The sequence below is a fragment of the Aptenodytes forsteri genome, unplaced genomic scaffold (genome assembly GCF_000699145.1).
Source record: "Aptenodytes forsteri isolate BGI_AS27 unplaced genomic scaffold, ASM69914v1 Scaffold18, whole genome shotgun sequence".
Classification (NCBI taxonomy): Eukaryota; Metazoa; Chordata; class Aves; order Sphenisciformes; family Spheniscidae; genus Aptenodytes; species Aptenodytes forsteri.
The window spans coordinates 360,646-383,916 of NW_008795135.1; the positions used below are offsets into that span (position 1 = coordinate 360,646).

Genomic DNA, 23,271 nt, shown 5'->3' on the forward strand with positions numbered 1-23,271 from the left:
ATTTTTATCTTTAAAAAAAAAAAAAAAAAAAGACTTGAAACCTGCTAGATTTGCCAAACTGCTGGAGTTTGTTGTGTGTGGGACAGTCCCACCCTGACCAAGAGCAGAATATGTGATCTGAGCACCATCACATCTCATTAACTATGTTGTTATTTGTGCTGCATTTCCAGCTTTCCTTTTTGTAGGATTGGTGGGTGCTGGCAAAACTACCCATATAATAACTTACTCATCTATGTGATTTTTCAAACTTCTGGGGCAAACTGTTCTGAAAATGTCACTGAAGTTTGGTTTTGGTTCAATCCTTAGACTTTATGATGCCCCTAAGCTTGGGAACGTCATTTTTGTCTCATAAGTAAGTTTTGTTTGCTTGTTTGAACAGACAGTCAAGACAAAATTTTGATCTCATGGTTAGGAATTAGGTGTATGTGATGTGATGTATTTCCTATACACACATATAACCAAATCCACCTGGCAGAGAACTATATTAAAAAAAGAAAGAAATACAATGAGTTCCTGCAGTCTGGTTTTATAAAATAAGAAGAAAAGTCAGAGACCTTTGTAATAAGATGTTTCTGTACTTTTTAACAAGCTTAATAAACCTCATCTAAGTTCTCAAATTCAAAAGTATCACTACTTTGATCTAAAATAAGAAAGAAGTTCTTTAACTTCTTTGTAATGTGGTGAATATAAAAATGCAGAAGTCGCTTTAAGGATGCCGTTATATCAGAGGCTCTCCTAGGGGAAGCTATCAGGAAGTATTGCAAATAATAATTTCACAAAAATGGTTAATTTATTTGTATGTATTTTGTTGGTATGATTGGAAATGGAATCATAGGCACAAGGTCAGTGTTCGATTCATGTTTGAGAAGTAGTTGTGCACATAGGGGATGCTTTCAGGCATTGGAACATCGCCCAAACACCAGCTGACCCAGATGCTTGCTGGTCAAGGTCTGAAGCTCGCTTTTCTGAGACAGTCTGCAGTTTTCTTTGCAGAGGCTGATTTTAAGAGCACAAAACACCTCCACAGAAGAAAATAGTTATGTAAAGGTGACAGTAACCATCAGGCACGGTTCTGTTTACCAGAATATTATGGTGTCACAGCTCTAATTCTGGACCACTTATTTGTTGTTGCTGAATCATGGAAGTATTTATTTTTATTAATGACAAAAAATGTAAAAAAAATTTAGGAGGGAGATGTAGAAATGGGACTACAGGGTCCAATATTGGCTCAATCTGTCCTTAATTTTGGTAACTTCTTCAGGGGCACAGCTTATGCTGGAAAACTTTCAAAACTGAGATAATCCCTAACAATCTGCCTCGGGATGACATCTGCATGCAATTACAGTCCTACTAGGTATAAGATGAATTGGCAGTAGTATGCATATCACATAGTGGTGTATTTAACTGTAGTGGCTCTTCTGTAAGTTAAATTGCATCATTTAAAGTTTTAAAAATATAAGCCGTATCTGTTTTAGTGTCAGAATGTTCCATTTTGAAATTTACATAAAAATGTCAAGAAGGGATGTTTCTCAGACAGATATGGAGTGGGTAAATTATGCAGCATTAAATAGCTCAGCCCAAGAGCTTGAAGTGTGTTTGGGTTCTTTTTTTTTTTTTTTTTTTTAACAAGTAAAGTTTCCATTCTTTAACTTTGCTTTTTTCTTTGCTCCTCCTGTCTAGCTTTTAATAACCCACGAGCAGGGCAACTGGGCAGGTTATTACCAAACCAGAATTTACCACTTGACATCACACTGCAGAACCCAACAGGTGCAGGAACTTTCCCACCCATAAGAACGAGTAGCCCCTATTCAGTGATACCTCAGCCGGGACTGATGGGCAGGAATGAAGGGATGATAGGAAGTCAAGGAACTTTAGGCAACAGTAGCACAGGTAAGATGACTTTCCATGTTTTTTAAATACTCTTGAGTAACAGACTATAGCGTGTGTAACAATGTTGGGGTTATTACAGGTACAGGTTATTATAAGTACTTTCCAAAAAGTCTGGAAAAAATCATGTTTCATGGGCTGTTATGTATTAGCATATTTATTTTGAACTTCTGTTTCTGCATATTTTTGGTCCTGCTCTTTAGGCACTGCTTTTCACCTACCTGAAAAGGTCTAGATGAACACATTGTATTAGCAGTTAGCGTCTGTTCACATCAATGTTCCAGATTTAGCTGAGGCTTAGATAGGTAAAGATCCAATCTTTCTGCCTCAAAAAGGCAAACAAATGAACCACTTCTCTGTAGAGGTAGTTCTTTCAAAACAAAATTGTGGGCAATACCGTTGCTCTTATGATGTGTATCTCTACAGACCTTGGTTTTGCCCTCGGTTATCCTTTATTTATTAGCCTTAGTTCTCATTTTAAATTAAAGAAATGTGAATGTTTTCATCATTTTCTGAAACGTAAACTTTCTGGGAACCATCAGATGTTGCAGTGCTATTACCTCTTGTCATGGATTATGCCTGATCTGTGGTGCATTGATTTCTTCATGTTGCCCTAATATTGTACAAAGATACCATAGGGGGTTTCACAAGACAAGTCTGGCTGATTGGCTTATTTCAACTAGTACGTAGTCTGAGACTGTCCAAGTGTGCAACAACCGGTAAGAACTCTGAGTAAATAAATGGGTATTGTAAGTCCTTTCAACTGGCTATATTCACTGTCAAAATTTTATATTTAGTTTGCATCAGTATTACAAAAGACATGCTGCCAGACACTGAAATATCCTATTTAAGCAGTTTAGAGGTCAACTTGTAGTCTTTCAAGTGTCCTGTTACTTTCATGTTCTGTATACATATTAGAGGATGTTACTCATCTTATGTATACAAGCTAGAGAGCATTATCTGTGTTCCTGCCATTTGCTGTAGCACACCACATATTTCAGCTGATAGAATATGTACGCAAATAGAACAAACCTGAGGATGTAACACTGAAGCAAATTTTGTACAGCAGCTGAAACAATGACCCTCTTCAGATGTTTTTTCTCCTTGGTTATATATCACCAAATAACTGAACTGATGAGTAACAATTATTTGTGTGGCTTTTAGTATTCCTTTAAGGATGTTGCAAAATGCAATTGGAGAGACCAGCAGTCCAATCTGAAATCAGTGTTTTATCTGCTCTCTTGACTGTATAAAATTTAAATGTATAAATACTACGAATGCACGCCTTTGGGTTTTGGGGGTTTTTGTGTTGGGGTTTGGTTGGGTTTTTTTCTCTACTGTCAGAGTGTAGTACTCTATATATTCCAAGTGTAAATAAACTGTATCAGTTGTTTACAGTAGATGTAGGAGGACTTCCCCTAAAATAACGGTAATGAACTTCAGCATCTATCGGAAAGTTCCTGTGAGTAATTTCCCTGCACCGTATATTGGTTTGAAATTATCTGGGTGAGCCTTGAAGCTAAGAAGGCTCTAGGTTCTGAATGAAAGGACTTGCCAAAAGATGTTTGCAGAATGCGAATTTAAATTTAATCCTTCTAATTTGTAAGCGTGTGTAGCGATAACATGTTGTTACTCAAGTCTTCATTCTCACTTAGCACTTGGAAAGTAAAGCACTGACACACACATCAGCAAACGTGATTCATTTCCTGAGGAAGGAAGTTAGGGCTATCCACACACCCTCGGCACCTGTTGCAGACTACATGTGGGAACACTTACTCTGAACAGCGTTTCGGAAATGATAAAAGGCTCTTCCTCATGTAAAATGTATAATAATCTCCAGTCCCTTGACTAAGCAGTGTAAGGCATCGTTCTGTAGCTTTGCACATCTGGACGGGCAGTTGTGGTACAATGTGGTTTGAGTGAAACTACTGCATTTTCATCGCTAAAAATGTAGCTCATCAGGCAGTTGTAATGCTAAAGCTGAATCATGTGCCGGCACTTAAGTCTGTTTGGCTTTTGTGCAGGAATGATCGGTGGCAATGCCCCTCGGCCTGCCATGACATCTGGAGATTGGGGAAGCCAGGCTCCTGCTGTGAGGGTGACCTGCGCGCCCACAGCTAGTGCCATGAACAGGCCGGTGCAAGCAGGCATGATCCGCAACCCCACGGCCAGCATCCCCTTGAGACCCAGCAACCAGCCTGGCCCAAGGCAGATGCTTCCATCTCAGGTCATGAATATGGGTAAGTCAGGGCGCGTGTGGAGTTGTGCTTTTTGGCATGTGCTGAATTGTCAAAGATGAAGCAGAAAAAAACAAAAAAGAAAAAAAAAAGACTCACTTCAGTTATAGTTTTGATGAGAACCATATTCGACAGTGAAAGTTTCCTGTGGAAGTGGGAAGGAAGGTGTGTAAAACACTAACTTTTAGCGCATATGTTGATATGAACAATTCCTGCTACTCTGTAGCTCCACAGTGGTGTGGCCAAAGAAAGAGGATATGAAGTTGCTCTTGTTTATTGAAGACTGTGGGGGTTTTTTTAAGAGGAAATGCTGGGAACATTATAATTGTTTTTGGTCACTTTTAAAGCAAGTACATTATTATGTTGACTCTATATGCTGTCTATTTTTTATGCTTATCTTACTAATTTTTTGCATCTGTGGTGTCATGTCTGCTGTTTTGTGGTTTTGAACCACTTTCGAGTTCTCATGTTATTTTCTCAAATTTTAAAAGCAATTTATAACAAAAAAATCATGATGCTTTTAAGTGTAATGCTACTGAAGTCTTAATGTTTTTGTTTGCTTTTACTGTAACATAGATAATTCAATGGAAAGAATTAACATGAAAGTAGATTCTTTTCACAAAAGTTATGTGGTTATTTTTCCTTGATTAGGGCCATCCGAACTGGAGATGAACATAGGAGGACCTCAGTATAGCCAACAGCAGGCGCCTCCGAATCAGACTGCACCATGGCCGGACAGCATCTTGCCTATAGATCAGGCAACTTTTGGTAGTCAGAACAGGTGAGTCTTACCGTCGCATCAAAACATGGAGAGATTTTACAGGCCCGTATTTTATACGCTTCATTGAAACAAAGCCCTACGTAAAATACTCACCAAATGTATATCAGTTTAATGCTTATAGTATTTTATACTCATGCAATGTATACATGTTCCAGTACTACTTATAAATGCTCTCTTTGCCATTTAATGTGTTGGAAGAATTGGAAGTTCTGTATCACAGTGAATGCTGCCAGTGCATTGCGTAGTTGCACCATTTTCACCTCTCGAGCATTAATATGGGCATGATTCTGTCTGGTTTTGCTGGTTTTATTGTTAACAATTATATTCAACACTAAATGTGGAAAAATGCCAGAGCCTTTGTAGTTATACAAAGTAGTTAGAACGTAGCTGTCTTTTCCTGCAACGGGACAGCGTTTTAAGTAGTGCAGGACATCGTTAATTTCTGTTTTGTTTGGGGTTTTTTAATTGACCTAAATTCTGTAAAAGGTGAGGAAGGAAAGATGAAATGAAACGGAGGCTGCCTCTTCCCTGAAGTTAGCTCCTTCTTGGGTATCCAGAACCACAGTTTGATCGCAAGTTATTAACTCATATTCTATTAACTTTGTTCATTATTAAGACTTTTAAATAATGTCGTAATTATGAAAAGCAATTTACACTTCTGTAAAAAAAGGCATGTCTTTCCAAAAAAATTTGCTGCTTAAATTCGAGAAACTATATATATATATGGACTGTATAAGTGATACAAAATGGACAGATAAAGGAGAAATGTTGAACTATTTTGAATTGCATGAGTTGGGATATTTTTTCAGTAGTAAATGGGAGGAGTGCTGAAAAGAAAATGAAGAGGAAGCAGTTGGAAAAAATTGTGTTTGAAGAAAGATTAATCTTCTGACTACATTCTCTTAATTTTCACTATGAAAGGATGTCCAAAAATATTATCTGTAAATTTAAGTGTGGCATTTTCTCTGTTACTTTTCTAACTTTTTCATTCTTTTCAAGATGTTTCCTGGTGCTAATTCTCCCCCAGTTAGGGTGTCCATATGCCAACAGCACTATTTGCATAAATTAATTATTCACTTTAAAAATGACACCGTAAAATAAAATACAGGGCCATATTTGGTCAGCAAGCCAGGCAGATAATTATTCCATTTTATTACATTTGCATTTCTCATAATTTCCTTGTAGCTGAAGATGGTGAAAAAAATTCCCATTGCGTTGCATCTGAAAGTAATCATATTTTGATCATTTACACCCAAACAGAGATGATGAATTGTTTGGTGCTGCCATTTCTTATTTTATTAATCCCTGGGATTTGTATTTTTATAATCTGATTGTCATCGTGAGTATTAAATTTGATAAAAGTTAAATCGTGAGTAAAAATAATTCTTTTAGAGAAAAATTAAACATTAGCATTGTGGTATATAAAAGAAATGGGGGAAAAACCAAAGTAATTGTCATTGTTTAACATACAGAATTTGATAAGTGTTTTAAACTTTTTCTTACCATACGTATTCATGCCCATTTACAATGTGAGGGAGGTTTTTCGGCTAGCCCCATCAATTGTTTTTCCAGATCATAGATCCCTTCTTATAAGCCATCTTTAAAGTTTGCAAGCAATTTGATTCAAATTATTTTTTTTTCTCGCTCTTCCCTTTTACTGATTTATAATTCCATCTGAGAGAGTTATAGAAACTTCTCTGTATATGAGATTGATTAATACTTTGCGATGTACATCATATATATCTTCATTTTTATTTTTTACAGTCCAGGATCTAATTAAAAAGCATATGTTTTTGTTTATTTTCCTGCTTGCCATCCTTTGGGTTTTTAGGTGTATAGCCTGACGATGCAGCTCTTTCCTTCTGCTTAGCTTTGACATAGAGATTAGACTTCCATGGCAACCATATATCTCATTATGGAAACTAAATACACAAACATGTTTCTTTGTTTTTCCAAACAGACATGTAAAAAGGGTTCACATATAGTGCTGTTTCCTCCCTCCATGTGTGACAGCTTTTGTTGTCTCTGAGTAATTATCTGGGATGAGATTTCTGCCACGATGTGCATATAGAAGCTGCCCTTGCTTGCACAATGCTTTGCTTTTTATATTTTCTATTGTAGTCTTGTAGTATTGTGCGTGAAGTAGGGCTCGTGTGTGAACTACAAAACAAAAATGTCATTTGGCTGCAGATAAGGTGTTATTTCAGATTTAGTTTGTTTCTCAGTAAGTTTTGTCCTTTGGGTTTGGAATAAACCTTTATTCTGCCTTTGTAACTGTGAGTGTGCTTTGCATACAAATTCAGGGGTGAGGTAAGCAGGATTTATAGAGCCAGCACACTCTGCCTGACAGTATCCAAATTCTTGCTGACACGCCTCGGAGGCGCATAACCAAGTGCATAAACTGGTACCCAAGTGTGCAATTCCATAAGATGGGTTGAGCTGATGCAGTGTTTAGCTGCAGACAAAAAGGGCAATGTCCTTTTCTCCCTGCTCCCTCATGCTTCTGGCCAGCTCTTCCAGATGTTTGGTTTGTGCGAGCTCAGACAATCCTCGGACCCCTCTGTGACCTCTTTGGCTTGCTTAGTCTGATAGAAAACCAGTTAGGAAGAGTGTCTGTGGAAATGAGTTCTTCTACTTGCAAATAGTATACTTAATCTTAACGTCTAAAATTGAAAGTTACAATTAGTTTAAAAAAAAATTATTTAACCTTCTGTGTTAAGTGACTACATTCTATACTGACTTCTCTGTTCCTCTGTTGACCCTGTAATATGAAATCAGCACTCAGGCTTACCTTTGGTGTGCTTGCTTACTTGTCGGATACACCATGCTTGTAGGGTCTTGACAGGCGTTAATCACACCATTTAGTTATTTCTTTGGGTAGCATAACTTTCATCCAGAATAGTTTTCTAAACAAAATTGGCAGCAATTACAATAATTTCTGTCTCCACTTGTTAGTTCAATTTGAGTACTAATCCTCTGATATTATTTCTTGTTTTTCAGCAGCTGTTTACCAACACTGTGTTCATGTTTTCACAGGCAACCGTTTGGCAGCTCACCGGACGATCTCTTGTGTAATCATCCTTCATCAGAGTCACCAAGTGATGAGGGTGCTCTCCTGGATCAGCTTTACATGGCATTAAGGAATTTTGATGGTTTAGAAGAAATCGACAGGGCTCTAGGAATACCAGAACTAGTTAGCCAGGTATACTGGACATTGCATTGCATGTTTTAGGTATTGCATTTAAAGGATATCTTGTCAAGGTGGAGGTAGAATGTGCGTTGAAGAAGGAGATTATAAAACACTTCTTGCAAGCTAGGATGGGGTGACTTATTTTGGTGGGAGTCCATCTAACAGCTCAGTGTCACCTGAAAAGCTTCCTTCAGCCCCAGGTTTAGTGTTCCTTCCTCTTCCCTGCCACCCTCACCTAGCTCTCCTTCTTCTGACCTGTGCTGAGCCACTTCTCTTTATGCAACTAACCTGACCTAAACCAAAAAAATTAACAGGCTTCTGCTTATCTGGTGGTCAGAGGAACAACTGTACAGGAGAACGGTAAGATCACGGCCAGCAACAGGGTATAGGAAAGAAGAAAAAAAGAATATGAAGACCTAGGAGCAGAGGAGCCAAGATCAAGACCTTTGTGTGATGGGGGCAGCAAGCTTTTGGATGAGCAAACCTGTAATGTGTAATTTCACCTGTAGTTTTTCCCTTAGTTGATTAATGTGTGTTCAGGGACGAGTTTCACCTGAAGCAGCTGATTTCATTCCAAGCACTTAAAACTGTAAATTTTTTTAAAATTACAAACATGCTTCCTAAACTTTGCAGCATGAATTTGTTCTATTCTTTTTCATCCGTTTTTTTCCCCACAGTTATTTTTTATTAGCTTCCAGTTGGTTCTTGTCCATTTCAGTCTTATATGGTGCAAAAAAGTGTGGTAAAAAAAAAATAATTGGGTGGGAGAAGTTAGCGCTTGATGTTTCTGGCATCAAAATTGTATTTCCAGAAACAGCTGTACATGTGTCTATAATGATTTAATATTCTCAGACAAGCCTAGAATACCTATTTAATTTCCCAGCACTCATTGGCATCCTGAGCATAACTTCTGAACTAGCTCTGCATTTTAGATATGAAATAGGACCAATGAAATCCTGCTTTGGACATGAGAAAACTATCTTCAAGCCTATTTGGTACAACACAGAACTCAGTGAGGTGTTAAGCTGGAGATACAATTTATTGGTGAACTTCAATTTTGCACTGTCAAACTTTCATGCAATATGACATAGCTTTTAGAATACCACCACCAAAAAAAAATGAATAATGTTTTATTTCAAACTAAGTGGTAAATATTAATTTTATTTAATTACTATCCCGGTGGAAACAGTTAAAGGTAATTTTGCAGATAAGAGAACTGTTGCATTTTAAAACATGTTTTTAAAATATCCATCAAACATTCTATAGGAGCTTAAAGTCTTTCTTTCATGAGGGCACTGAAATTTAGATTAACTTGATTTCCAAGGTCAGTGTGGAATAAGCTATAAAATTATTCTGGCTAGAGCAAATATTAGGAGACTATCTAGAATGGAGTTTAGAATTGTGTTAGCTTTTTTATGCTAATGGATAATCAGTTTGTGCAAAAGTGTCCTGAAAGAATTAGGCACTCTGTTCACATTAGCTTCTGTAATAGTTTCAGGCATCTTTATTTGAAGTCATTATTTTCTTTAAAGATCCTGATAAAAATCTACTTTCTTATCCTTACTCATTTGTAACGTCTTTGAATTTATCTCGGATTCAATGGCAAAAATATGCCGGCATCACTTCATCTACAGATTTTCATAGAGCATTTGCCATTTCAGGTTTTTATTCATTAGCAGAATGATACAATGGCTATGTTAAGAACGTGACAAAGGTTGTGGGTCTTTGTTTAAAAAAAAAAAAGAAAGAAAAAGAGGGGAGGAATTTGTCTCCATGAATCTCTTTTGACACTCAAAAATACAATTCTCTTTATTTTTAATTTATATTTAGGTAAAGAAAATTTATGTAACTTTCCGTTTAAAAACATTCACAGCCTACAAGGTTGGTTTTGCAGGGTGGATGTATTAGTCTCGTATAAACCTGTGAAAAGCCACGTCCCGCCAACTCTTTCTGTGTTCATGTATTTCTGCAGAGCCAAGCTGTCGATGCAGAGACCTTCCCCAGCCAGGAGTCGAGCATCCTGATGGAGCAGAAGGCTCCGGTGTTCTCCCAGCAGTACGCGGCGCAGGCTCAGATGGCACAGGGCAGCTACGCGCCCTTGCAGGACCCGAGCTTCCACCCCATGGGGCAGCGCCCGGGGTACGCAGCCCTGCGCATGCAGCCCCGGCCCGGCCTCCGTCCCGCCGGCATCGTGCAGAACCAGCCAAACCAGCTGCGGCTCCAGCTGCAGCACAGGCTCCAGGCACAGCAGGTACAACATCCCCTTCCGTGCCCGGTTTCACGCTGGCGCAGGTGCCTCTCCTAGGCGGGGCCTACTGACTGTCAGCTTGCTCCGAATAGACCGGGTCTTAAGTGTGTACCCTGTTTTATTATAGCCTAATTCCACTTTTAAACTAAAAACACTAGCCATAATGAGCTTGCCGAGACAGAACCTTGCGCGTTCTCTTTTCTGATCTTTTTTTGCATCTTTCTGTTATTCTTTCTATAATACTGTGCAAGAATGTGCCTAGTATTTAAGCCTAGGTCTCACTAATTCTTTGAGCAAGGCTACAGTGGTGCTTTTTGTTATATAAGTCTTTTTCTGTTTGTTATATCTTGACTCTTCCAGCAATCTAAATGCTCCTTCTTTTTCCTTGGCCTTGGTCTACTTTTCAGGATCATCTTAAGTTGTTGTTTCTTGTTCATTTTTAAATATGTAGGTTCGTAGTACTATAAATAAGATATTAATGTTTTTCTAGTGGAGGAGGAAAGATCATTTCTGCCTTCAAATGTCAGGATAGGGTCTAATTCAGAGTAAACCTCAACAATCCGGTCCCAAACTCAAAAAGGACAGGAACTGTAAAGGCAGCATGTTTGGTAAACAGCTTAATGCCTGTGTTGTTATTTGCATGGTGCATTATCTCCTTAGGAAAGAGGATTCTGTGAATGGTAATAGGACTTGAGCAGGAAAACTAGTCCCTGCTTGAATATGTAAAACTAGGTCCTCAAACCAACTGATCGGGAAGTAGGTGTATATACCTCTGTATGTAAATTTCCGTTTTCTTGTTTTTCTTCTAAAAACTTTTGGGTTTTGGTGTTGGGGTTGTTTTTTCTTTAGAATCGGCAGCCACTGATAAATCAGATCAGCAGTGTCTCCAATATGAATCTGTCTTTGAGACCTGGAGTGCCAACACAGGTGAGAGAAATAGTACTTTAAAAAAAACCAACCCACTTTGTTTTCTTCTTTCTCCCCCCAGTTAAATACAGTAGTAATGCTATGTGGTAAATACATACAATAAATTCTAAAGCTTGAATACAAATAATGCAGTCTGTATGGTAAGAAGTATTTTACTATTTTATTTCTGAGACTCTTTCCCATATTTACATGGGGTGGATGGTTGTTTACTAGAGATACGATATAACTGCATTTTTAACCAAGCTTTTCATTTCCTAAGGATGCATTTTTTCATGAGCTACTCTATTTGCAATTACAAATCACTGCAACATTAAACAGTGGTATTATTTCAGTTACTGACTCTTGCACTGTTGGAAGTCTTTCCCAGAAGAAGTATTAATAGGATTATTTTCTCCCATTTAATATTATTGTTAGTTGGGTGGTGGGGGAAAAGAAGAGCTGGAATCTTCCCGATTGTTCCAGTGGAGATGCCTCCACTGGTCAGGTTGCCTTAGAAGGGGTTATTGATAGGTGGCGGTGGTTTTCCCTGCAGGGCCCTATCAACGCGCAGATGCTGGCGCAGAGGCAGCGGGAGATCCTGAGCCAGCACCTGCGGCAGCGGCAGAGGCAGCAGCAGCAGCAGCAGCAGGTGCAGCGCTGATGATGCGAGGGCGGTGCAGCAGCGGACGCTGATGATGCGAGGGCAGGGCTTGAGCATGACCCCCAGCATGGTGGCCGCCGGTGGCATACCAGCAACCATGAGCAATCCGCGGATCCCACAGGCAAATGCACAGCAGTTTCCGTTTCCTCCAAACTACGGTACTGGTTCCACCCCCCCAGTGCATTTTGGCAGTCCTTAATCCCCTGTGTTGTCCCCAGTGCTGGGTTCAAGTCCCCCTCCCACAGCCCCTTGCCTGGCTCCCTGGGAACGATGGGAGACATGGAGCCTCAGGCCCCTTGGGAGTCCTCAAATGCGACATCGTACCTTCCACTTTCCTAGCTCTAGTACCATGTATTCTCTGAGCACTGCTCTTTTTTTGAGCCATAGCGGAAGTGCGATGTGTGTGTTTGCATATATCTATACATACAAACACATATAAATGTGTATGCACACAGGAACACGTATATGTGTATGTGTTGGCTTGATGGACTCTGAATTTTGACTACGCTCAACAAACCAATATATACAGTAAAAAGTGCAAATGAAGAAAAAGACATGAATTGATGCTGGCAAACAGCATAAGGTGACCAGAAGCTTCATCAGAAGCAAAGCTGTACATAATCCTTTTAAATCGTTTTTATATTGGTGGGGATATTTTGCGTTTTGGTAATGAGAGGTAGTTATTGCTTAAGTATCAGGTAGATTCTTCCCGAGAAAAGATAATTCTTCATGTGTGCATTATAATGTAAAATTAGCAACTAACTATTGAGTTTAAATAATAAAAATTCATTTCAGATTAGGTATTCCCTTCCCTGGCCTTAAACTTGTGTGTAATATGATAGCTAATACCATTTTGTTTGTATGTTTTACAAAGCTGTATACTGCTTTGTTCTGGGGCTGCATGGGGCAGTTACCTCCATACGGTTATTGTTACACAGCTTCTTTACTTTATTTATAAGTATCGTATAAGTTATATTACAAGTATATTAAATAATATGTAATGTGCAAGTTCTGCTGATACAAAAAATTATGTCCATCCAAGACTAAATTTGCTATCTACTCTTATTGATCTGTTATCCTTTACACCAGTAAGAAGTTAAGTCATGCAGACAGTGAATATAAGAATGTATTTCATACCACCAGATTCTTACACCGGCGTTAAGGGTGGCTTGTTTCTGTCAAGTATGCTGTTTGTGATAAACAAGACCACAATTGCTTGGTTTAAAGCAAAATTTCTGCACGCAGTTGACATATAACAGCTTAAATTAGGTTTTCTTTGCATCTAGATTTTTTTTTTTTTTTTTTTTTTTTTTTTTTTTTTTTTTTTTTTTTTTTTTTTTTTTTTTTTTTTTTTTTTTTTAAAAAGTCATTAAATGCTTGGCACAAAATGTCATTGCCTGTTTTTGCAGGGACACAGAAATAGAGATACTAAGGTTTTAGGAACTTTAGAAAAAGTTGAAAATTATAGCCTAAATGTTAAAAGGTGGTGCCATGCAGTAAACAGGTCATGCACAACTTTCACCAAAATGGATTTATAGACAGAAGCAAAATGTTTTATTTGTTGTTTTGAATGCAGTTTCTGAGAAGAATGTCACTTACCAGTGTTTTTCTTTTGGTCTGTAGAGAGAGACCGCTTGTGTGATTAGGACACCCAGGTAGCCAACATACTTACGCAAAATGATTTTTTAAGGTTATACGTAAGTATTAGTTGATGATGTCTTGCTTTTAATCTAGATTCCACATTAAGACACAAGGTTATAGGTTCCACATGACATAAGTAGCACTGTGTAAACACATGTCTGCAGGTATGAGCTCTTGGCTTCTTTTAAATTCAAATGTACAGTGGCTAAATTTCTCGTTTTCTTCTTCAGGTATTAGTCAGCAGCCCGATCCAGGCTTCACTGGGGCCACCACTCCTCAGAGTCCACTGATGTCCCCAAGGCTGGCTCATACTCAAAGCCCCATGATTCAGCAGTCTCAGGCTAATCCTGCCTATCAGTCCTCTACGGAGATGAATGGGTGGGCACAAGGGAATATGGGTGGAAACAGGTAAATCCAGAACAAAATCAAAATGAACACATGGAGTAATGGGGTCATTTATGGTGTATACTTATTTATGGGGTGGTTTATATGTAATTGTTTGCTTGTTTGTTTGTTGTTAACTATCCTAAAAGAGATTTCTTTTCAATTTGGCTTGACGAATTGGTTTAAATTCAGTCTTCATACAAGGCAAAGTGAGTGCATAGCTAAAAGACCTGCATTCACACAATGCATTGCTTTGTCTGTGATAACTGATAAAATGCTGTATGTCCTTAAGAAGCACTTCTGCTGCGCAGTGAGCTCCAGCCCCTAACATTTGTGTGGATGTATTTCTTCTGCATACGATTTTCATGTGCTCCCACACTGCTTTCCACACGGCTGGATCAGCTGAGCTGGAGCCTATGCATTCCCTACTGCTCTGGAATTGCCGTGACTGGATATCACCTCCCACTTTAAATGCTGGAGTGCAACCAGGTTCAACCCATTAGTGCTTGCACATACTGGGGGTCAGCATATAACTGTCATTCTCCGAGAGCGTTGTAGCATGCCTCATGCATGCAGTCACCTTTTCAGTTGAGGCCCATGCCCTAGTCAGTGTAACTCTAATAATCAGCCTGTCCACATTGAATGGGTTGGGTGTTGAACGCTATCAGTAGGCAGCAACGAACTTCCAGATGGCAGTGATCTGTGCTTTTCACTGGAAGACAGGAGGAGCTATCAGGTTGGTGTACAGCCTGTATCACTTGACACTGGGGTGCACGCAGTTGACTCTAGCACAGTGCTTTTGTCATCCTGAAGTTCTCAGGCTGCTCTTACTATCCCAGCCCAGCAACAAATTGTTTTCCTGCTGGTTGACAAAGATTTAATAAACCCAGAAAAACAGTATTCCCGTGACGAGGCTGATCCAAGTTCTCCTTAAAGCAACTGCTTTATTTCTCATCCTTGTCCTTGTCCATGCCTCTTCTTCACTGTCTTCCTGAAGCATCTGCAGGAGGCATAGCTACCGCTGTCATGGCTTCTGCTGAAACGGCAGCAGGGGCAGCTCGATAAGACTAATGGTTGGCTTGCTAAACTGCAGCTCTACAGCAGAGACATGTCAAATGTGTTTACACAAGCCACTGAGTATTCACAATGATCTGTAGTGTACTGTTTCAGCCATCCAGATAACAACTTAAAAATGGGGTTAGGTGGCCTGAAAAGACATGGAATTGGAAGGAAGAGAATGGTGGGATTTTCCGAGTTTGGTCCTGTGCCCAGAACGCCGTTGCACTCCCAAGTCTCACAGTGCGCAGCAATAGCCTAATGGTGTCCCCAAGTGCAAGGCTGAGCATTAACCCTGAAAGATTTCCTCAACTGTGGGAGCAGTGCTTCGCAGGGAAGTAAAAGTCAGCCATTGATACGGAGGTGGTTACTGTGTGCCATCTGACACGCAGCAGCCCTTCCACAGTATTTCAGTCTAGTGCAGATCCTCCAAACAGACACATTGTCAGTAGTAATTCCTTCATTGACTGTTGGCTTATGCTCAAATAGTAGAAAAGACTGATATGTAAACAGTGAAGTGCGTTTTAGGAAATATAAAAAAGTCTCTCATATGACTTCCAACTAATGGGAAAGAAGGTACTATCCAGAAAGCATTTGACTTTGAATAAAATCTGGGATGCGATCTTCCAGTTACACCTCCTTAAGCTGTTCTGAAATGGCCTTAAAGGAATATAGAGGGTAATTGTCTTAGACTTTATGTTGTTTCTTACAGTGCCACATCTTCAAAACCTGATGCTAAGATTTAGTAAATGAATTTCTGCACAATTGCATGTCTATATTTGTGAGCCCACTTGCCATAATTGTATGTGCAAATCTGGTATTCATATGTGCAAATAGCCTCTCTTGCAAAAAGAAAGTATATTAGACCAGATCCAATATTAACTCAACAGTCCTGTGCTGTGCTAACACTGGAGAGAGAAAAAGAGGTTTTCCTTTCCCTCCAAAAATTACTTTCCCAAACATATTTAAAATATATACAAAGCCCATTTAGACAGCTAATTGGCTGTTACTGCACAGGCATAACAGATTTGTACTCTACCATAGTTTCACACGCAAAGGCATGCATTTTTGTGCACAGACATGGGACCTTAAATTTTGAAAATCTATTCCTTAGACGTTAATGTAGCTGAAAACTTGTCTTTCCTTTGAAGTTGGCATAAACGACAATATGTACAAATTCTAGCTTACGATATATTAAAAAGAGAGTAGTTTCTTAGTGGCTTCAGCATTCTAAGTCTGACACATTGCTTTTTCCATTCCTTGCCGTAGCATGTTTTCACAACAGTCCCCACCACATTTTGGGCAGCAAGCAAGCACCAGCATGTACAATAATAACATGAACATCAGTGTATCCATGGCAACCAACACAAGTGGCATGAACAACATGAACCAGATGACAGGGCAGATCAGCATGACCTCAGCGACCTCTGTGCCTACATCAGGGTTGTCCTCCATGGGTCCTGAGCAGGTGAGAATTTAAGGACTTGAGATGACAGCTAGAGGATTTTCTTTGACTTTCAGTAGTTTTTCAGGTCCGCTGTGTTGGGCTGTAACTGCTGTAAGCCATTACGTTTCTTTTACTAGTTTTCTTGAGAAGTGATGATGTTAAAAAGGCTTTGTTTTTAGCTCTGCACTCAGATAACCAAGGTGACTGATGAGTTAGAGAGCACCTTTTGTATCTAAATTTCCCATTGTGACCTAGCACCACTGTAGCTAGTGCATGTAGTTGGTCCTGGACTTTGTGGAAAGTGCGTGCTGACCTAGCTCCTGTTCTCGGTAGGTAAGTTTCCATAGCACAGTTGCAGGTCACCAGTGTCCTTGCTAATTTTCTCAGCAGCGGAGGCTAGGACTGAGTGGCAGGCAGCTGTTTCCTAGAGATAAGAGTGAAAGATGCTGGCGTGGGCAGTGTGTGGAAGATGCTTCTACTGCCACTGTGTTTGTAGTACCAGACAATAGGCAGTCAACTTCAAGAACTATCAATCTGGCACCAGCATGAGCACAGAATCCACACTTTTTGTAATGTGGTGCGTATAAAATAGATTGCTGAATCAATAGGTAAGTAACCTGTTCTTTTCTGCTGAGAGGAGGTTTGCACGCTCATTTTTATTTGAGACTGCTACTTAGGTTATCCGAAATAAGGAAAATAATATTTCTGTTTGTTGGCCTGCAATTAAACTCACACAGTACATTAATAAGTATTTGACAAACAAGTCCTCATAATTAACAGGTTCATATGTTTGTTTCAGAGCTGAATTCCTGTTTGTTCAACACACAGACTTGAAATTATGGACTTTTCTTAGAACTATTGGCAGGAAAGTACCTCTTGTGTCTTCAGGCAGCGTCTCCTGCTGTGGTGGACAATACCGTAAACCTTTCTTCTGAGACCATAATCATAGAATCATGGAATCATTTAGGTTGGAAAAGACCCTTAAGATCATCGAGTCCAACTGTAAACCTAACACTGCCAAGTCCACCACTAAACCATGTCCCTAAGCGCCACATCTACACGTCTTTTAAATATCTCCAGGGATGGTGACTCAACCACTTCCCTGGGCAGCCTGTTCCAATGCTTGACAGCCCTTTTGGTGAAGAAATTTTTCCTAATGTCCAATTTTCCAGCCTAAATTTGGTAACAGACTATTTACTTTTCCAATATTGTCCTTTAGCTTAAATAACTTGTTTCTCTTCTTGTATTTTAGAAAGAGCCATTCTATCAACATGATTTTTTGTTGTTGTTTTGAGGTTGTTGGATTGTTTTGTTTTGGGTTTCTTGGGGTTTCTCTTGTAAGTTAAACAAGCTACAGTGTTTCAGTCTCTTCTTGTAGGCTTTAAATTCCCTTTCATTTTCTGCACCTGTTCCAGTTTGAATCAGTATTTCCTAAGCACCAGAGCCATGTGCATAACACTAGTTCTTCCCCATTTCTCTTGGAATACTCTGACAGATATAGCCCCAGATCACATTTGTCTTTTACAGCTGCCACATACTGGTGACCTGAAGTAATTTTGATACTCCCAAATCTGTCACCTTCTCTGATATTTGCAGTTGCTACGCCCAACTATAGCAGACTTTTTTATTATTATTAGTTCCCAAGTGCATACTGTTGCACACATTTTAATGTAGTAAAACAATAGTAAAACCAAAAAAAGAAGAGAGTGGGGATTTGAAGGAGACAGCCCAGTCTGATTTCTCAGCATGCCCATGCTACATAATTTTCCCCAGGAACCTGATTTGAGAAATGTGCATTATAGAAAGAGATCTGGTTTTATTTCAAAGATTTCCATGCAGACTACTGTTTCCACTAGCACAGTTGTTGCACTGCTTTTCCTTCCTGTTAGACTACAAGATCTTGTTTCAAGATAGCATTTATCTAACTTCCAGTAAGCTGAATAGGCTGAGGTTCTGTATCCATCTCAACATTTGTTTTTCATCCCATCAGTCCCTTTTGTGGACCTACTTTAAACTCTGTTGTTGTAACCTCCTTGTAGAAGTACGAACAGAGTAACCGGAGACGGTGATTTAACAGTGACTGCACAAAAGCTGTGCAGAGTCAAGTTCTGCTTGTAATTTCTCTTTCAATCCATGGGTTGCCTTGGCTCTGTTGGTGGCAATGTCACACTGGAGAGCACATCGAAAACCCTTACGATGATCCCCAAATCCTCCTCAGCACGTTCTACATAGATGAAACCTGCGTTCTTTGTTCCCAAAAGTATTACCTTCCTGAAGTGCTGTGGCTCATTCTGTAACAGTAACCTGTTTTCCTCCTGATTTACCACCCCAGCACTGTGTCATCTGCAAACCCTGCAAGCAAATGTTTTTATGTTTCATCTAGGTCAGAGGTGGCCGACTGGCAGCTGAGGGGCCATTTCTGGGCCACAAGACAGTACTTTTTAGTCCTCAGGAATGTTTGCTGTGCTGCTTCACATTTTTTCTTCTGAGACACAGGAATAAATAAAAATGTTTATATTAATACTAAAATTGGTTTATTTTTTTCTGTGTTCAGGGCAGCATTTCACAGTTTGGCATCTTTATTTAGCAATTGACCTAGGCTGTGCTAAACTTTTTCTTGTAACTGGTGGTTTTCAAAATGACTATATTTTCTTTAATTCTGCTGATTGTTGCCATTTCATTCATTCTTTTGGCTTTTTTTATACTGTCACCTACACTTTTACTTACTTATTCATTGCCATTTTTTGTTCCATAATACATAATTTTAACTTCACATGCTCATCTCTTTATAACCACAGTGAATAACAGTGGTTACGCTATGAATGTGTTCCAGCTTTTGAAAAAAAACTTAACACTTCATATGTGATTAGATGGTTTTGGAAGTATGTATTACTTGTTAGTAAAAAGCTATGCCTGGGCTTATTTACCTGGCGAGAAGCAAGTATATTTCCTTTGGTACCAAACAGGTTGGTTTGGCTCTGTCTGCTGTCCCTCTTTGTGGCACTATACTGTATCATAGAGACATATCCAGAGCTCAGAAATATTAAGTTTGGTGTTTATCTGCTCCTACTGGTATATCTCCAGTTTCTCTTGTTTACTACCTAGGCTCCCAGCATCACCAAGTAGAAAATGAAGATTTTGCCCAAAATGTTGTGGTTTCCCTGGCCTTGCTATTTATGATGCTTAGAGACTCTTTTATGTAGAGGTGTCAGACCTCGTCTAATTATAATCTTCTCCCTTATAATTATGTTAAAGCTCTCTAGGCTGCTCTTACTAGTGTGTCTTCTAGGAGGCTGATATCAGGAGTGCTGAAATGCTAGCTGCCAGGTCCGCAGGTTCCTTCTGTCCAAAACAGCTTCCCCAGGCATCGAGAAAGTCTAAACCTTCCCAGTGTTGCACCATTCACACAACTTACTGTCTCCTTGTTGTCATCGTCGTCTTGTTTGCACAATGGACTGTTGCTGTGTTTTTGCCTGTTACTTATTTTGCATCACGGATCCATGTTATTTACTGAGTTGTCAGGGAAGCAATTTGAAACCTGTGCAAGAGAAGAGACTTTTCAGTATATGAAATGAACCGCTATCTAGATGTCCACTTAGAGTAGGTGTTTATTAATCTGCACAGGTGCAGTACTCCCCGGGCCAAAATTATCATGGCATCTACAAAGAGTTATCTTGAAACAGTATTTTGATTTTGTTCAGCATACTGGATGAAAGGAGCTCTGGAGTGGTAGGAAACTTTTCTTATTAGACACCTTGTATATAATTTTGCTTTATCAGCTGTATTAATGTGCTTAATGTGCTTAATTGCAAAGGAATTGTAAAACATCTTGTGTCTTCTTTTAGTCAGATTTCATATCTGATAACACCACTTGACCTGTCTTCAGAAAATGATAAACCCCCTTCCATTTCTTTGTCCTTCTCCATACTTACCTGATTGAATTGTTATTGCAGTCAGAAAAGTTAATGTGTGAATGTGGGGTGTTTTGTTTCAAGGACTTCCGAAGCAAATGTGTTCATATAACAAAATGGTAGATTTGTTTGGTATCTGTTACCGTGCCAGTCAGGATTCTTGCATCATCACCGGCAGAGAGATTCTGTGATAGGAACTTCACTGGTGCCTTTGCTGCTTTTGTGGTGTGCAGCCTGGAACCATCTCCCTTCTCCATACCTGTCCTAACTCTGCCATGATGCAAATCATGCACTCATCTTTTTGTTCCAAAACTGCTGTTGATTCAGTATACAATTTTTTATTTCTGCTTTTTATTTTTCCTTCCTTCGTCTACTGAACAAACAGAAAAGGCATTTGTGCCTGTGCATTCTGATGAATGTTGATCAATAGCAGAAAACACTTTCCAAACGTGGATTCTGTTGCTTAGTCAAATGCATGTGGATAAAGCTGCGAAGCTGTCTTCTTTCTTTCTTTCCAAACAAAATAATGTGGCTCTCTTCCCTTCTGATTTAAATTTTCAGATTCAGGTTTAAAAATCTGCCCATTTGTATTAAGAAGCAGAAAGCATCCCTAGAAGGCTTGCAGCGCTAAACAATCAGTTTCTTCAGAGTTGAAATTCCTATGGCAAAAATATTTAAGTTTTTAACCTTTCCTGTTGAACTGCAGTCTTGGCTCTGGCAGCATTTGAGACCACCTCTTTAGGTGGTTGCATGTGATTGCATTTAGCTTTGCGACGTTTTGCAAAATCGGTGAATAGCAACAGAAACAACAGTCAGGAGGACCTGAAACAAGAAGACTTTGGTGTGGTAAATTCAAGACAGTCTTCCCTCCTTGCTGCAGCAGGTTGCTGTAGCTGAAGTGAGGTAGTGCAGTGGCAGAATCTCCTCTCCTTGGCAACACGAGTCTCCTGAAGGGCAGGTGACACAGAAAGCATCTTTTTCCTTCCAGCAAAATCTGGAGGGGCATATCTTCACTATTATCACATCCAGCTAGTCTGAGGGAAGTAACAGAGAGAACCGAGTCAACAAAGACTCCCTGGGAAAAGGTTTCTTTTCCTGTAAAACTTCTAAGGAAAGCTGGATTTTCCAATATTTCAGAACCATGTGGAAGGGCTGTGTTTTGTATTTTATACCAGTTCCTGCACGGTGAGATTAATCCTTTGATTAAGAAAGCAATGCTGTAAATTTGGCAAGCCACTCTTTCCACATAACTAAGCATGATAGACCCTTTGGCTGTGCAGAAACACACAGCTTCAATACTTTCCCGTGGCTGCGTTCAGAAAATTGTTGAGACCATCCGTTTAGGAAAGCATGCAGCTGCAGGTTTTCCCGTTTAATGCTATCTTTCTCCCATTGCTTATGAGCAGAAAAATAAGTGTCATTAAAACTAAGTCAATAGTCGGTATAATTCAGCCTACATGTTATCTCATCAGGCTTTGAAAAAAATTGTGTGGTGGTTTGCAAGCAGAAAAGCTGTGTGTTATTGAGGTTAGGAAAGCAGTTACACGTTTCTGCTTTCGGGACTTTCATAGCAGGCATGTCCTCTTCAAATAATACTGACCTAATTTATGGAGCCTGTTTTGTAAAATATGCAGAAGGGTCATAGTATCCGGAATGAAATCTTTGTTGTTGACTGTGAAGCAGAATAATATGAGTCAAACACATACTGCACAAGAAGGGTGCTGAGCTGTGTAGTCACTTCCCTGATTGCAACATCATCTCAAAAGTGGATGTTGGTATATGCAAGTAGCATAGTGGTTTATAATGCTTCTTTTTAATTCCCAGCCCTCTTCCCAACACATTTTTTAATTTATTCTCCTTAATATCTTGTTACCAATAGGTTAATGATCCTGCTATGAGGGGAGGCAATCTTTTTCCAAACCAGCTGCCTGGAATGGATATGATAAAGCAGGACGGAGATGCAACACGGGTGAGAAATGACATACGTAGGCATACAGAGGCAACGGAACTATGAATATACTGTGGTCTAGAATGGATACAGTATCTTTTTACTTACAGAGTTACAAGTACCCAGGGTAATAGTAATGAAGTTTTTGCAATTACTTTTTTTAATTCCGCTTTTGGTGACACCTATATTAAGTTCCTTGTTTAGATCCCGCTAGCATTACTGAAGTGAATAATACAGAATACATTTACATTAACAGAATACATTACATTATTGAATTAACGAACAGTCACATTCAGCAAACTGATGTATAGTTGTATTTGCTTTTTACAGAGCAATTACATGACTATTTGCTGACGATGGGAAAGAGTTGCTCTTGATTTATATTTGCACTGCTGCACGCTTAACCCATTTCATGTTTCATCCTGCCTAAGTGTTTTTCCACTTCTCATTGCATTATACGTAGGGCAAAAATCTCATGAATTATTTAATTTATTACTTTCTGCACAGTGCTTCTCCTGAGAAGGGTGGTAGAACTGAACTAATTTTCACACAAATTTCCAACTGACAGGGCAGTTAGTGTTTGCTTAGGTCAAAACCGATTTGTATTCCAGACAGTAACAGTACTAAAGGGAAGACAGTGTGGAGTTCTTGGCGTGTGGCCAAGTAAATGAGGTGGGGTTTTTTGCGCCCCTCCTCAGTGGAAGGGGGGTTTTTTTTGATGGAAAGAGTCTTCATTTGAAATCCGCTCGTTACAACAAACCCGGTATTTCGAGACCTGATGCGGTTTGAAACTGGAGCGCCGCGTCTTTCCCCGCGTCATCCCAGCGTCGCAGCTGTGCAGACCCACCCACAGGCGAGCAGCTGACCCGGCCGTCCCGCCAAGCGGCCGCAGGTGGAAACCTCTGCCTTCCCGGGAGACGTCACTCTGGTGACGCAGGGCCGGCGCCCGCGCGGCGCTGCCGCTGGGGGCGGGC

The 23,271-nt window shown here is 39.6% G+C and overlaps 1 protein-coding gene across 1 annotated transcript in view; it reads left to right on the top strand.

The window, feature by feature from the left end:
- Window positions 1–23,271, top strand: part of NCOA2 (nuclear receptor coactivator 2) — a 190,104-nt gene that overhangs the window by 159,399 nt on the left and 7,434 nt on the right. The window contains 11 exon segments of the mRNA XM_009278417.2: window positions 1,681–1,890; window positions 3,912–4,127; window positions 4,776–4,905; window positions 7,942–8,107; window positions 10,068–10,346; window positions 11,193–11,270; window positions 11,803–11,906; window positions 11,908–12,068; window positions 13,782–13,959; window positions 16,261–16,459; window positions 22,229–22,318. Coding sequence (XP_009276692.2) covers window positions 1,681–1,890; window positions 3,912–4,127; window positions 4,776–4,905; window positions 7,942–8,107; window positions 10,068–10,346; window positions 11,193–11,270; window positions 11,803–11,906; window positions 11,908–12,068; window positions 13,782–13,959; window positions 16,261–16,459; window positions 22,229–22,318 — 1,811 coding nt within the window.